General features: G+C 47.3%; 1 protein-coding gene across 1 annotated transcript in view; it reads right to left on the reverse strand.

The window, feature by feature from the left end:
* The window catches only part of LOC135553390 (neurobeachin-like), a 334,327-nt gene that overhangs the window by 217,885 nt on the left and 102,350 nt on the right, over positions 1 to 14,092 (reverse strand). The window contains exons 18-27 of the mRNA XM_064985529.1: positions 13,246 to 13,354; positions 12,831 to 12,912; positions 12,607 to 12,730; positions 11,570 to 11,762; positions 11,035 to 11,382; positions 10,525 to 10,833; positions 10,008 to 10,445; positions 9,006 to 9,223; positions 8,235 to 8,388; positions 2,294 to 2,474 (exon numbers count right to left, since the gene is read on the reverse strand). Coding sequence (XP_064841601.1) covers positions 2,294 to 2,474; positions 8,235 to 8,388; positions 9,006 to 9,223; positions 10,008 to 10,445; positions 10,525 to 10,833; positions 11,035 to 11,382; positions 11,570 to 11,762; positions 12,607 to 12,730; positions 12,831 to 12,912; positions 13,246 to 13,354 — 2,156 coding nt within the window. The remainder of the gene's footprint in view (positions 1 to 2,293; positions 2,475 to 8,234; positions 8,389 to 9,005; positions 9,224 to 10,007; positions 10,446 to 10,524; positions 10,834 to 11,034; positions 11,383 to 11,569; positions 11,763 to 12,606; positions 12,731 to 12,830; positions 12,913 to 13,245; positions 13,355 to 14,092) is intronic.

Here is a 14,092-nt window from a genome sequence, read left to right on the forward strand (position 1 = left end):
AACGCATTAATGATTTTTTTTTATAAAAAAATATTACCTTTTATTTAACTAGGCAAATCAGTTAAGAACAAATTCTTATTTACAATGACGGCCTAGGAAAAGTGGGTTAACTGCCTTGTTCAGGAGCAGAACAACATATTTTTACCTTGTCAGCATAGGGATTCAATCTAGCAACCTTTCGGTTACTGGCCCAACGCTCTAACCAGTAGGTTACCTGCTTGTTTGATCACTATTAGTTCCAAGCTGCCAGGCCAGAGTCATGGTGAAACAAACAGCCAGACAAATTTCACACTACAGATGATGATAGTGAGAGAGAGAAAGAGAAAGAGAAAGAGAAAGAGAAAGAGAGAGAGAGAGAGAGAGAGAGAGAGAGAGAGAGAGAGAGAGTGTGTGTGTGTGGAAAATTCTCCCTCATCGACAAAGTCTATTTTAGGGGTTAGGGTTAAGGTTACAATTAGGGTTAGAATCATGGTTGGGGGTTAGGTTTAGGAGTTAAGGTTAGGGGTTAAGGACAGGGTTAGAGTTGAGGTTAGGTTTAGGGTTAGGGGTTAAGGACAGGGTTAGGGTTGAGGTTAGGTTTAGGGTTAGGGGTTAAGGACAGGGTTAGGGTTGAGGTTAGGTTTAGAGTTAAGGTTAGGGGTTAAGGACAGGGTTAGAGTTGAGGTTAGGTTTAGGTTTAGGGTTAGGGTTAGGGGTTAAGGACAGGGTTAGGGTTGAGGTTAGGTTTAGGGTTAGGGGTTAAGGACAGGGTTAGGGTTGAGGTTAGGTTTAGGGTTGAGGTTAGGGGTTAAGGACAGGGTTAGGGTTGAGGTTAGGTTTAGGGTTAGGGGTTAAGGACAGGGTTAGGGTTGAGGTTAGGTTTAGAGTTGAGGTTAGGTTTAGGAGTTAAGGTTAGGGGGTAAGGATAGGGTTAGGGTTGAGGTTAGGTTTAGGTTTAGGGGTTAAGGATAGGGTTAGGGTTGAGGTTAGGTTTAGGAGTTAAGGTTAGGGGTTAAGGATAGGGTTAGGGTTGAGGTTAGGTTTTGGGTTAGGGTTGAGATTCGGTTTAGGGTTAGGTTTGAGGTTAGGTTTAGGTTTAGGGTCAGGGTTAGGGAAAATAGGATTTTGAAGGGAAATAAATGTTAGGTCTCCACCGGTATAGTAAAACATAAGCTGTGTATTTCAAATGAAACCAAACCTTACCAGTGGGGACCTAAATGCTTACTTCCAAGCCCTTAACCAACAGTACAGTTCAAGAAAGAGTTAAGAAAATATTTGTATACAGGGGGCACCGGTACCGTGTCAGTGTGCGGGGAAACAGGTTAGTTGAGGTAATTTGTACATGTAGGTGAGTGACTATGCATAGATAATAAACAGCGAGTAGCAACAGTGTGCAAAAGGCAGGGGGGATCAATGTAAATAGTCCGGTGGCGATTTTATTAATTGTTCAGCAGTCTTTTGGCTTGCGGGTAGAAGCTGTTGAGGAGCCTTTTGGTCCTAGACTTGGTGCTCCGGTGCTCTTGGTGCTCCAGCTCCGGTACCGCTTGCCGTGCGGTAGCAGAGAAAACAGTCTATAACTTGGGTGACTGGAGTCTCTGACAAAAAAACATTTCACTACCCTCTGTAGCGCCTTACGGTCAGATGCCGAGCAGCTGCCATACCAGGCGGTGATGCAAACAATGCTCTTGATGGTGCAGATGTAGAACCTTTTGATGATCTGGGGACCCATGACAAATCTTTTCAGTCTCCTGAGGGGGAAAGGCGTTGTCGTGCCCTCTTCACCACTGTCTTGGTGTGTTTGGACCATGATAGTTTGTTGGTGATGTGGACACCAAGGAACTTGAAACCCGCTCCACTACAGCCCCGTCGATGTTAATGGGGGCCTGTTCAGCCCGCCTTTTCCTGTAGTGCACGATCAGCTCCTATGTGTGTGCGTATATGTGTGTGGTGAGTGTAAGTGTGGATTTGTTCTGAGTTACTTCAGAGCTAGCTTCAATAGTCTGGCCTTTACACAGACAAGCTACCTGACTGAACTACCAACCACTACAGCAGACACACACCATTAATGAAAATCATGACTCACCAAAGCACATTTACTATCTAATAGCAGTACATTTAGAAAATGAATTAGCTAGGTTGACCACATCAAAGAATTTCATGGAATACTGGAATTACTGAAATGATAGTGAAATGATTTTGCCACGGTATTTGCTGATCTCGTGAATCGTCTAACATGACAGTTAATGTGTGTGACAAGGGCACGCTCTCACACACACGCACGCACGCACGCACGCAGGCACACACAGAGTCTTACCCAGTCGTAGACACTGTCTCATCAGGCCTCCAGAGGACATGTTCTTCTCAGCCTCTATCTCAGAGAAGTTGAGTGAGCTGGCGAACACCAGAACGTCCACCATGGCCATCAGACGGGACAGGAAGGACACCGCCGTCACTGAAGACATGCCCTGGGTCGCCTCGATGTTCTCCAACTCAGCCTGATCACAATGCAGGGGTTCAGGGGACAGGGGACAGGGGGAAGAGGGGGAAATCATATATACTCAAGAAACAGAAAAACTAAATATTGTTCTGTTGTACCTGAGAGAATAAATGTTTATAAATAAAATAAAACTTACAGCATATGCACTAACCTGGGTACTCTGGCCATGCACACAAACAAAAAGAAGAAAAAAATCACAACAGATGATTCAAATCAACAGATCCAGTTAGCAGGTAAAGCACATACAATCCTTAACACACATAAGCAAAACACACAGAGGAAACCATCACCAACTTAAACGACTCTGACAGAGTAAAATTCTCATTAGCTGAATATATAGCAGAATGAAGCTGAGCAAATGAAAACGGCTACAATCAATAAAGACAATCAACTAGTTCTATTTCCTAGAGAACGATCATTAATGAAGACAAACATGCATTTCCTAATAGCCACCACTAGATGGTAGTGTGGCACCACAGAGAGGCTGACTGGCTTACAGAAGGAGAGGTAGCAGAGAAGCTGACTGACTGATTTACAGAAGGAGAGGTGGCAGAGAAGCTGACTGACTGATTTACAGAAGGAGAGGTGGCAGAGAAGCTGACTGACTGATTTACAGAAGGAGAGGTGGCAGAGAAGCTGACTGACTGATTTACAGAAGGAGAGGTGGCAGAGAAGCTGACTGACTGATTTACAGAAGGAGAGGTGGCAGAGAAGCTGACTGACTGATTTACAGAAGGAGAGGTGGTAGAGAATCTGACTGACTGATTTACAGAAGGAGAGGTGGCAGACAATCTGACTGACTGATTTACAGAAGGAGAGGTGGCAGAGAAGCTGACTGACTGATTTACAGAAGGAGAGGTGGCAGAGAAGCTGACTGACTGATTTACAGAAGGAGAGGTGGCAGTGAAGCTGACTGACTGATTTACAGAAGGAGAGTGGCAGAGAAGCTGACTGACTGATTTACAGAAGGAGAGGTGGTAGAAAGACTGAATGAATGACTTACAGAAGGAGAGGTGGCAGAGAAGCTGACTGACTGATTTACAGAAGGAGAGGTGGCAGAGAAGCTGACTGACTGATTTACAGAAGGAGAGGTGGCAGAGAAGCTGACTGACTGATTTACAGAAGGAGAGGTGGCAGTGAAGCTGACTGACTGATTTACAGAAGGAGAGTGGCAGAGAAGCTGACTGACTGATTTACAGAAGGAGAGGTGGTAGAGAAGCTGACTGACTGATTTACAGAAGGAGAGATGGCAGACAATCTGACTGACTAATTTACAGAAGGAGAGATGGTAGAAAGACTGACTGACTGATTTACAGAAGGAGAGGTGGTAGAAAGACTGACTGACTGATTTACAGAAGGAGAGGTGGCAGTGAAGCTGACTGACTGATTTACAGAAGGAGAGATGGCAGACAATCTGACTGACTGATTTACAGAAGGAGAGGTGGCAGAGAAGCTGACTGACTGATTTACAGAAGGAGAGGTGGCAGAGAGGCTGACTGACTGATTTACAGAAGGAGAGATGGCAGACAATCTGACTGACTGATTTACAGAAGGAGAGGTGGTAGAGAAGCTGACTGACTGATTTACAGAAGGAGAGATGGCAGACAATCTGACTGACTGATTTACAGAAGGAGAGGTGGCAGAGAAGCTGACTGACTGATTTACAGAAGGAGAGATGGCAGACAATCTGACTGACTGATTTACAGAAGGAGAGGTGGCAGAGAAGCTGACTGACTGATTTACAGAAGGAGAGGTGGCAGAGAGGCTGACTGACTGATTTACAGAAGGAGAGATGGCAGACAATCTGACTGACTGATTTACAGAAGGAGAGGTGGCAGAGAAGCTGACTGACTGATTTACAGAAGGAGAGGTGGCAGAGAGGCTGACTGACTGATTTACAGAAGGAGAGATGGCAGACAATCTGACTGACTGATTTACAGAGGAGAGGTGGCAGAGAAGCTGACTGACTGATTTACAGAAGGAGAGGTGGCAGAGAGGCTGACTGACTGATTTACAGAAGGAGAGATGGCAGACAATCTGACTGACTGATTTACAGAAGGAGAGGTGGCAGAGAGGCTGACTGACTGATTTACAGAAGGAGAGATGGCAGACAATCTGACTGACTGATTTACAGAAGGAGAGGTGGTAGAGAAGCTGACTGACTGATTTACAGAAGGAGAGATGGCAGACAATCTGACTGACTGATTTACAGAAGGAGAGGTGGCAGAGAAGCTGACTGACTGATTTACAGAAGGAGAGATGGCAGACAATCTGACTGACTGATTTACAGAAGGAGAGGTGGCAGAGAAGCTGACTGACTGATTTAGAGAAGGAGAGGTGGCAGAGAGGCTGACTGACTGATTTACAGAAGGAGAGATGGCAGACAATCTGACTGACTGATTTACAGAAGGAGAGGTGGTAGAGAAGCTGACTGACTGATTTATAGAAGGAGAGATGGCAGACAATCTGATTGACTGATTTACAGAAGGAGAGGTGGCAGAGAAGCTGACTGACTGATTTACAGAAGGAGAGGTGGCAGAGAGGCTGACTGACTGATTTACAGAAGGAGAGGTGGTAGAAAGACTGACTGACTGATTTACAGAAGGAGAGGTGGTAGAGAAGCTGACTGACTGATTTACAGAAGGAGAGGTGGCAGTGAAGCTGACTGACTGATTTACAGAAGGAGAGGTGGTAGAGAAGCTGACTGACTGATTTACAGAAGGAGAGGTGGTAGAAAGACTGACTGACTGATTTACAGAAGGAGAGGTGGCAGTGAAGCTGACTGACTGATTTACAGAAGGAGAGGTGGTAGAGAAGCTGACTGACTGATTTACAGAAGGAGAGGTGGCAGAGAAGCTGACTGACTGATTTACAGAAGGAGAGGTGGCAGAGAGGCTGACTGACTGATTTACAGAAGGAGAGATGGCAGACAATCTGACTGACTGATTTACAGAAGGAGAGGTGGTAGAGAAGCTGACTGACTGATTTACAGAAGGAGAGATGGCAGACAATCTGACTGACTGATTTACAGAAGGAGAGGTGGCAGAGAAGCTGACTGACTGATTTACAGAAGGAGAGATGGCAGACAATCTGACTGACTGATTTACAGAAGGAGAGGTGGCAGAGAAGCTGACTGACTGACTTACAGAAGGAGAGGTGGCAGAGAAGCTGACTGACTGATTTACAGAAGGAGAGGTGGCAGAGAAGCTGACTGACTGATTTACAGAAGGAGAGGTGGCAGAGAAGCTGACTGACTGATTTACAGAAGGAGAGGTGGCAGTGAAGCTGACTGACTGATTTACAGAAGGAGAGTGGCAGAGAAGCTGACTGACTGATTTACAGAAGGAGAGGTGGTAGAGAAGCTGACTGACTGATTTACAGAAGGAGAGATGGCAGACAATCTGACTGACTAATTTACAGAAGGAGAGATGGTAGAAAGACTGACTGACTGATTTACAGAAGGAGAGGTGGTAGAAAGACTGACTGACTGATTTACAGAAGGAGAGGTGGCAGTGAAGCTGACTGACTGATTTACAGAAGGAGAGATGGCAGACAATCTGACTGACTGATTTACAGAAGGAGAGGTGGCAGAGAAGCTGACTGACTGATTTACAGAAGGAGAGGTGGCAGAGAGGCTGACTGACTGATTTACAGAAGGAGAGATGGCAGACAATCTGACTGACTGATTTACAGAAGGAGAGGTGGTAGAGAAGCTGACTGACTGATTTACAGAAGGAGAGATGGCAGACAATCTGACTGACTGATTTACAGAAGGAGAGGTGGCAGAGAAGCTGACTGACTGATTTACAGAAGGAGAGATGGCAGACAATCTGACTGACTGATTTACAGAAGGAGAGGTGGCAGAGAAGCTGACTGACTGATTTACAGAAGGAGAGGTGGCAGAGAGGCTGACTGACTGATTTACAGAAGGAGAGATGGCAGACAATCTGACTGACTGATTTACAGAAGGAGAGGTGGCAGAGAAGCTGACTGACTGATTTACAGAAGGAGAGGTGGCAGAGAGGCTGACTGACTGATTTACAGAAGGAGAGATGGCAGACAATCTGACTGACTGATTTACAGAAGGAGAGGTGGCAGAGAAGCTGACTGACTGATTTACAGAAGGAGAGGTGGCAGAGAGGCTGACTGACTGATTTACAGAAGGAGAGATGGCAGACAATCTGACTGACTGATTTACAGAGGGAGAGGTGGCAGAGAAGCTGACTGACTGATTTACAGAAGGAGAGGTGGCAGAGAGGCTGACTGACTGATTTACAGAAGGAGAGATGGCAGACAATCTGACTGACTGATTTACAGAAGGAGAGGTGGCAGAGAGGCTGACTGACTGATTTACAGAAGGAGAGATGGCAGACAATCTGACTGACTGATTTACAGAAGGAGAGGTGGTAGAGAAGCTGACTGACTGATTTACAGAAGGAGAGATGGCAGACAATCTGACTGACTGATTTACAGAAGGAGAGGTGGCAGAGAAGCTGACTGACTGATTTACAGAAGGAGAGATGGCAGACAATCTGACTGACTGATTTACAGAAGGAGAGGTGGCAGAGAAGCTGACTGACTGATTTAGAGAAGGAGAGGTGGCAGAGAGGCTGACTGACTGATTTACAGAAGGAGAGATGGCAGACAATCTGACTGACTGATTTACAGAAGGAGAGGTGGTAGAGAAGCTGACTGACTGATTTATAGAAGGAGAGATGGCAGACAATCTGACTGACTGATTTACAGAAGGAGAGGTGGCAGAGAAGCTGACTGACTGATTTACAGAAGGAGAGGTGGCAGAGAGGCTGACTGACTGATTTACAGAAGGAGAGGTGGTAGAAAGACTGACTGACTGATTTACAGAAGGAGAGGTGGTAGAGAAGCTGACTGACTGATTTACAGAAGGAGAGGTGGCAGTGAAGCTGACTGACTGATTTACAGAAGGAGAGGTGGTAGAGAAGCTGACTGACTGATTTACAGAAGGAGAGGTGGCAGTGAAGCTGACTGACTGATTTACAGAAGGAGAGGTGGTAGAGAAGCTGACTGACTGATTTACAGAAGGAGAGGTGGTAGAAAGACTGACTGACTGATTTACAGAAGGAGAGGTGGCAGTGAAGCTGACTGACTGATTTACAGAAGGAGAGGTGGTAGAGAAGCTGACTGACTGATTTACAGAAGGAGAGGTGGCAGACAATCTGACTGACTAATTTACAGAAGGAGAGATGGTAGAAAGACTGACTGACTGATTTACAGAAGGAGAGGTGGCAGTGAAGCTGACTGACTGATTTACAGAAGGAGAGGTGGTAGAAAGACTGACTGACTGATTTACAGAAGGAGAGGTGGCAGTGAAGCTGACTGACTGATTTACAGAAGGAGAGGTGGTAGAGAAGCTGACTGACTAATTTACAGAAGGAGAGATGGTAGAAAGACTGACTGACTGATTTACAGAAGGAGAGGTGGTAGAAAGACTGAATGAATGACTTACAGAAGGAGAGGTGGCAGACAATCTGACTGACTGATTTACAGAAGGAGAGGTGGCAGAGAAGCTGACTGACTGATTTACAGAAGGAGAGGTGGTAGAAAGACTGACTGACTGATTTACAGAAGGAGAGGTGGCAGAGAATCTGACTGACTGATTTATAGAAGGAGAGGTGGCAGAGAAGCTGACTGACTGATTTACAGAAGGAGAGGTGGTAGAAAGACTGACTGAATGACTTACAGAAGGAGAGTTGGTAGAAAGACTGACTGAATGACTTACAGAAGGAGAGGTGGCAGCGGAGAGTAGAGGAAGGATCCCTCCACAGGCGATGATGATGTTGTCTACCATCTGAGAGAGGAGGTGGATGGTGTTGTGGACAAAGATGATGTTCTCATTGCTGTTGACAAAATCCATGACGGATTTGGTTGAATGGCTGCAGGGAGGCAGAAAGAGAGAGGGATAGAACTGGATTACAGTTCATTTAATCAGGATGCAGTAGCATGTCACACAATGTTAAGCATAGGTCAGGTCTTAGTCAGGTCAGGGATACGTGGTGAATAATCAGCCACAGTTAGGTTAGTTAGAAACCCTGGCTGCAGGATCTACTGTAACTCTTGTTTTACTCTCAATGAATGTGATATTCAGTTGTCTTACCTAACTTAATTGAATGCACAGACTGTAAGAGCATCTGCTAAATGATCAAAATGTTAACGTAACATCCCACTGCATGTCCTCTGTGGAAGCCCAACGTGGTCAGACATTTTTTTATTTATTTTACCTTTATTTAACCAGGCAAGTCAGTTAAGAACAAATTCTTATTTTCAATGACGGCCTAGGAACAGTGGGTTAACTGCCTGTTCAGGGGCAGAATGACAGATTTGTACCTTGTCAGCTCGGGGGTTTGAACTTGCAACCTTCCGGTTACTAGTCCAACACTCTAACCACTAGGCTACCCTGCCGCCCGCATAGTGCACTACAGAGGGGCATTGGGCTTTGATACAAAGTAGTGCACTGATTATGGACATGTCCTCAATATCTCGGTCCCCTCACCTCCTCCAGATGTGGACGTCTGTCTCCAGGGCCAACAGCAGGTCGGTGAGGAGGCGCTGGTGCATGGCTGACCACTTGAACTCTGGGATGCGGAACATGGTGGTGCGAGGGCCAGGGCTGAACTGGCGCCGCTGCTCCTCTGTCATGGGCATCCCTCTGAAGCCCAGGTCCACACGCAGGGCACGCTCTAACTGGGCTGCTGTACGACTATGGAGGGACTGACACACACACATTAGACACACACACATTAGACACACACACAGAGACACACACACAGAGACACACACACACACAAAACTGTAATTCACAGTGTATAAAGCAGTGTGTAAATTAAAATGAGTCATTACATAACAGCAGAGACTCTATTAATAGTCTTTTAGTCCTCTCTCCTCCTCCTCCTCCTCCTCCGCTTCCTCTCTCTCCTCCTCCTCTCCCTCTCTCTCTCTCCTCCTTCTCCTCCTCCTCCTCCGCTTCCTCTCTCTCCTCCTCCTCTCCCTCTCTCTCTCCTCCTTCTCCTCATCCTCCTCCTCCTCCTCCGCTTCCTCTCTCTCCTCCTCTCTCTCTCCTCCTTCTCCTCCTCCTCCTCCTCCGCTTCCTCTCTCTCCTCCTCCTTTCCCTCTCTCTCTCTCCTCCTTCTCCTCCTCCTCCTCCTCCTCCTCCTCTTCCTCTCTCTCTCCTCCTCCTCCTCCTCCGCTTCCTCTCTCTCCTCCTCCTCTCCCTCTCTCGCTCTCTCTCTCTCTCCTCCTCCTCCTCCTCCTCCTCCGCTTCCTCTCTCTCCTCCTCCTCTCCCTCTCCTCCTCCTCCTCTCCCTCTCTCTCCTCCTCCTCCGCTTTCTCTCTCTCCTCCTCCTCTCCCTCTCTCTCCTCCTCCTCTCCCTCCTCCTTCTCCTCATCCTTCCTCGCATCAGACTTACTAACAGGAGGGAGAGAGGAGGGACAAAGGGAAGTGGGAGAGAGGAGGAAGAGAGGACAAGAGGGAGGGAGGTCTTGTAATTTAACTAACCTGTGTAGTAGCAGTGGTCTGAATCTTCTTAACCTCCTTTCCTTCGTCTGACCTCTCAGTGTCTGAGGTGTTGCTGACTGCATCTGTCCCACTACCTTTCCCACCAGCCAAGGGCTCGCCCCCCTCCGACAACCCAGACCCTTCAACCCTAGCTCCAGCCCCGGTTTCTGTGAACTCCGACCCCTTAGAGCAGGCCTCTTCCCTGGGCTTGGAGGTGACGTCACCCAGGGTGGTCTGGAGCTTAAATCTCTCCTCCTCCAGGATGCTGCTGATCGGACCACCAGGAGTGACCGTGCCGACCATGCCGATGGTCCCCAGCTCAGAGCTGCCAGTCATGTGGTCCAGCAGGCCCAGGTCATGGCTGTGGCCCGGGGGGAAAGGGGAGTCAGGGTCTGGATCAGGGTTAGAAGCAGTACTTGGCAGGACCAGGGGCTCTTCCTGTTGAGTTCAGTTCTGTTTAGTTAACTTGCACATAACAAAACACAAGCAGAAGAAAAGAAAAGAAAGATGAACTAACCTGGCCAAACATGAAGCTGCTGTTGCTAGGGAGACTGTCCTTGTCGTCATCAGCAAGGGTGATGAGGGGACCAGTGTTGTGGTTGTCGGGTGCGACGGCGACAGTTGCGTTGGGGACCAGTACACCACTGGCGGCGCTGCTGCTTAGCTTCTCTACAGCAGCACAGTAAACGTTGTCCAATAGGGAGTCCACCTGGACCAACGCCCCGCCCCTGTCCTCAGAGACAACACCCCCGGCCACACCCACTGTCACGCCCAGCGGCTCTGGAGACAGGTCCAGGTCATCCAGCTTCACCTCTGTGGCTTCCACCTGGGAGATGGAGGGATTGATTGATTAGCTGATTGATTGATTAACTGACTGACTGACTGATTGATTTTAAGAGTCTACTTGCAAGAACTGTGATATGTGGTGGTTTTTTCCAACTAAACTTAGTTGAATGCACTGACTGGAAGTTGCTTTGGATAAGAGCATCACCTGTAAAAACTATTAAAACAGATGGAGACACCATACCTTTTCAGCCTTGATGTCCACCAACAGGTCATGAACCTCCACTCTGACCCCTGACCCCGTCCTCCCTGTCCCCCCGAGCCCCCCCTCCTCCCTTGTCTTCCCCTCTGACGGTGTGTTCCGGGGGTGGCCGGGGGTCTCGGGGTAGTCGGCCTCGCTCTCCGGGGTCTGTGTCTGGGAGTCTATCTCTCTGATCTCCATGTTCCCCTGGATGCCCCCGGCCTGGAGGTCCTGCAGGCCTGAGATGGTGCTGACCAGACCCTTCCTCCCCTTCTTAATGTTCTCCTCTTCCTGACGCTGGTAGTCCTCATACATCTTAGCCAGGTACTCCTTATGGGCCTCGTATGTTACCTACAGTATAGAACAGACATTATCAATAATATTATCTATAATTAATCACCTAGAACTAATAATCAAGCTCATCTCAGCAAGGTTCTCCATATGTGCCTCGTGTAGGTTACCATATAGAGAGGGAGAGACATGATCAAAAGTAGTGCACTATATGCTATTTGGGACGCAGACAGCCGCTGAGTCTTACCTTGGAGTGAGCGATGGAGAGTGTATCCACCCAGACCCTCCAACCTCCCCACTCATACTTGATAGCATGGTAGAGCAGGATCCTGAAGAGGCTATAGACCATCTCCATCATCTTCTGTTCCTCTGGGTTTTTAGGGTTGATATAGCCCAGACTGAACATCCAGTCCTGCCATACTGAACACTGCAGCAGACACCTAGAACAATAATATATACTATTACAACTATTATCAATACGTTTCTCACTACTAGAGCAAACAGCAGGAGAGACCATGGCTACATAGTCAGTAGTCTAAGTTAAAGTCGGTCTGTAGGCCAACAGCATATTCTCAAGTACTCCCTCTGATTGTTGCTCGGTTCTAATGTGACTTGATCACCAGCCACTCTATCAGTGAAACAGTCACAATTCATTCTGATCACCTTCTATTATGTAAATTAGTGAAATGATCTGATGCTTTGTTATATAGTCAGTAGTTAGACAACAATAGTGTGTAGATTGGTGATACCACCAGTATCACTATCACTAATACCAGTCGCTGCTGGGAAAGAGTCATGACACAGCTGTAAATTATAGAGTGACTGTGTGTGTGTGTGTGTGTGTGTGTGTGTGTGTGTGTGTGTGTGTGTGTGTGTGTGTGTGTATGAGCTTGCGTGCATGTCCATGCGTGTGTGTGTGTGTGTGTGTGTGTGTGTGTGTGTGTGTGTGTGTGTGTGTGTGTGTGTGTGTGTGTGTGTGTGTGTGTGTGTGTGTATGAGCTTGCGTGCATGTCCATGCGTGTGTGTGTGTGTGTGTGTGTGTGTGTGTGTGTGTGTGTGTGTGTGTGTGTGTGTGTGTGTGTGTGTGTGTGTTTGAGCTTGCGTGCATGTCCATGCGTGTGTGTGTGTGTATGAGCTTGCGTGCATGTCCATGCGTGTGTGTGTGTGTGTGTGTGTGTGTGTGTGTGTGTGTGTGTGTGTGTGTGTGTGTGTGTGTGTGTGTGTGTGTGTGTGTGTGTGTGTGTGTGTGTATGAGCTTGCGTGCATGTCCATGCGTGTCCGCACCGTCGGTTTTCGCGGCTGTTGCTGAACAGTTTGATCATGTCTGAGAGGAAGAGACGTCGAACCTCCATCAGCTCAACGCTGGGGGACGAGCTCTTCAACAGGGTCGCTACTACCTTAAGGATCACTGGAACACACACACACACACACGACTTTGCTAAGTCTGCACTTTAAATAAAGTTTGACTTGACTACAATAACATTCAGAGGGACAGCAGACAAACTTACTGGGGTTCTGTATCTTGATTGTCGAGTCTGGTTCAGGGTGGGGTTTGTGGACGACCTGGGTACACACCTGCTCTGTCAGGATCTGATGGGAAGAACACAGACAATCACTAAATAGGGAATAGGGTGTCATTTGGGATGTACCAAGGTTGTCTCTGCTTCTAATAGGACAAGGGGGTGGACATAATGAGGTTATAGGAGATTATCAGCACGAGGCTATAACCATCCCTGACCCCACTGCCACAAGATCTGCAGGTCACGGATTGGCCTGTTCAGCCATCTCAGGACCCATGGCAAAGCCAGACCCATAACGCAACCCGGAGCCGTGGCACCTGGAGGGAAAACATACTGGACTACGAGAGATCCCCGAAGAAGAAGTGTGTGTGTAGTTATAGAGAAGTTACAGAGAAGAATGTACCTCGTACAGCGCGTTGTAGATGGTCACTGACACAGTATTAGTGTGAAGCATCAGCCTCTCCCCCAAGAGAGTGAAGAGACTGTGTGTGTGCATGATCTCAACCTTCCTTCTGTGGACAGACACACACACACACACACACACACACACACACACACACACACACACAGTAACCCTGTTAGAAGTCCCTGGATGACAGTTTTACGCTTCAGACAAAACATATTTTAAGAGAAGAAGAGAAGAGGTGAGAAAAGAAGAAGAGAAGAAGGGAGAAGAGAAGAAGAGAAGAGGGGTGAACAGAAGAAGAGAAGAGGTGTGAACAGAAGAAGAGAAGAGGTGTGAACAGAAGAAGAGAAGAGGTGTGAACAGAAGAAGAGAAGAGGTGTGAACAGAAGAAGAGAAGAGGGGAGAACAGAAGAAGAGAAGAGGTGTGAACAGAAGAAGAGAATAGGTGTGAACAGAAGAAGAGAAGAGGTGTGAACAAAAGAAGAGAAGAGGTGTGAACAGAAGAAGAGGTGTGAACAGAAGAAGAGGTGTGAACAGAAGAAGAGAAGAGGGGTGAACAGAAGAAGAGGTGTGAACAGAAGAAGAGAAAAGGTGTGAACAGAAGAAGAGAAGAGGGGAGACGAAGAGAAGAGGGGTGAACAGAAGAAGAGAAGAAGTGTGAACAGAAGAAGTGTGAACAGAAGAGAAGAGGGGTGAAGAGAAGAAGAGAAGAGGGGTGAACAGAAGAAGAGAAAAGGTGTGAACAGAAGAAGAGAAAAGGTGTGAACAGAAGAAGAGAAAATGTGTGAACAGAAGAAGAGAAAAGGTGTGAACAGAAGAAGAGAAGAGGTGTGAACAGAAGAAG

The sequence above is a fragment of the Oncorhynchus masou genome, chromosome 13 (genome assembly GCF_036934945.1).
Source record: "Oncorhynchus masou masou isolate Uvic2021 chromosome 13, UVic_Omas_1.1, whole genome shotgun sequence".
NCBI classification, from domain to species: domain Eukaryota; kingdom Metazoa; phylum Chordata; class Actinopteri; order Salmoniformes; family Salmonidae; genus Oncorhynchus; species Oncorhynchus masou.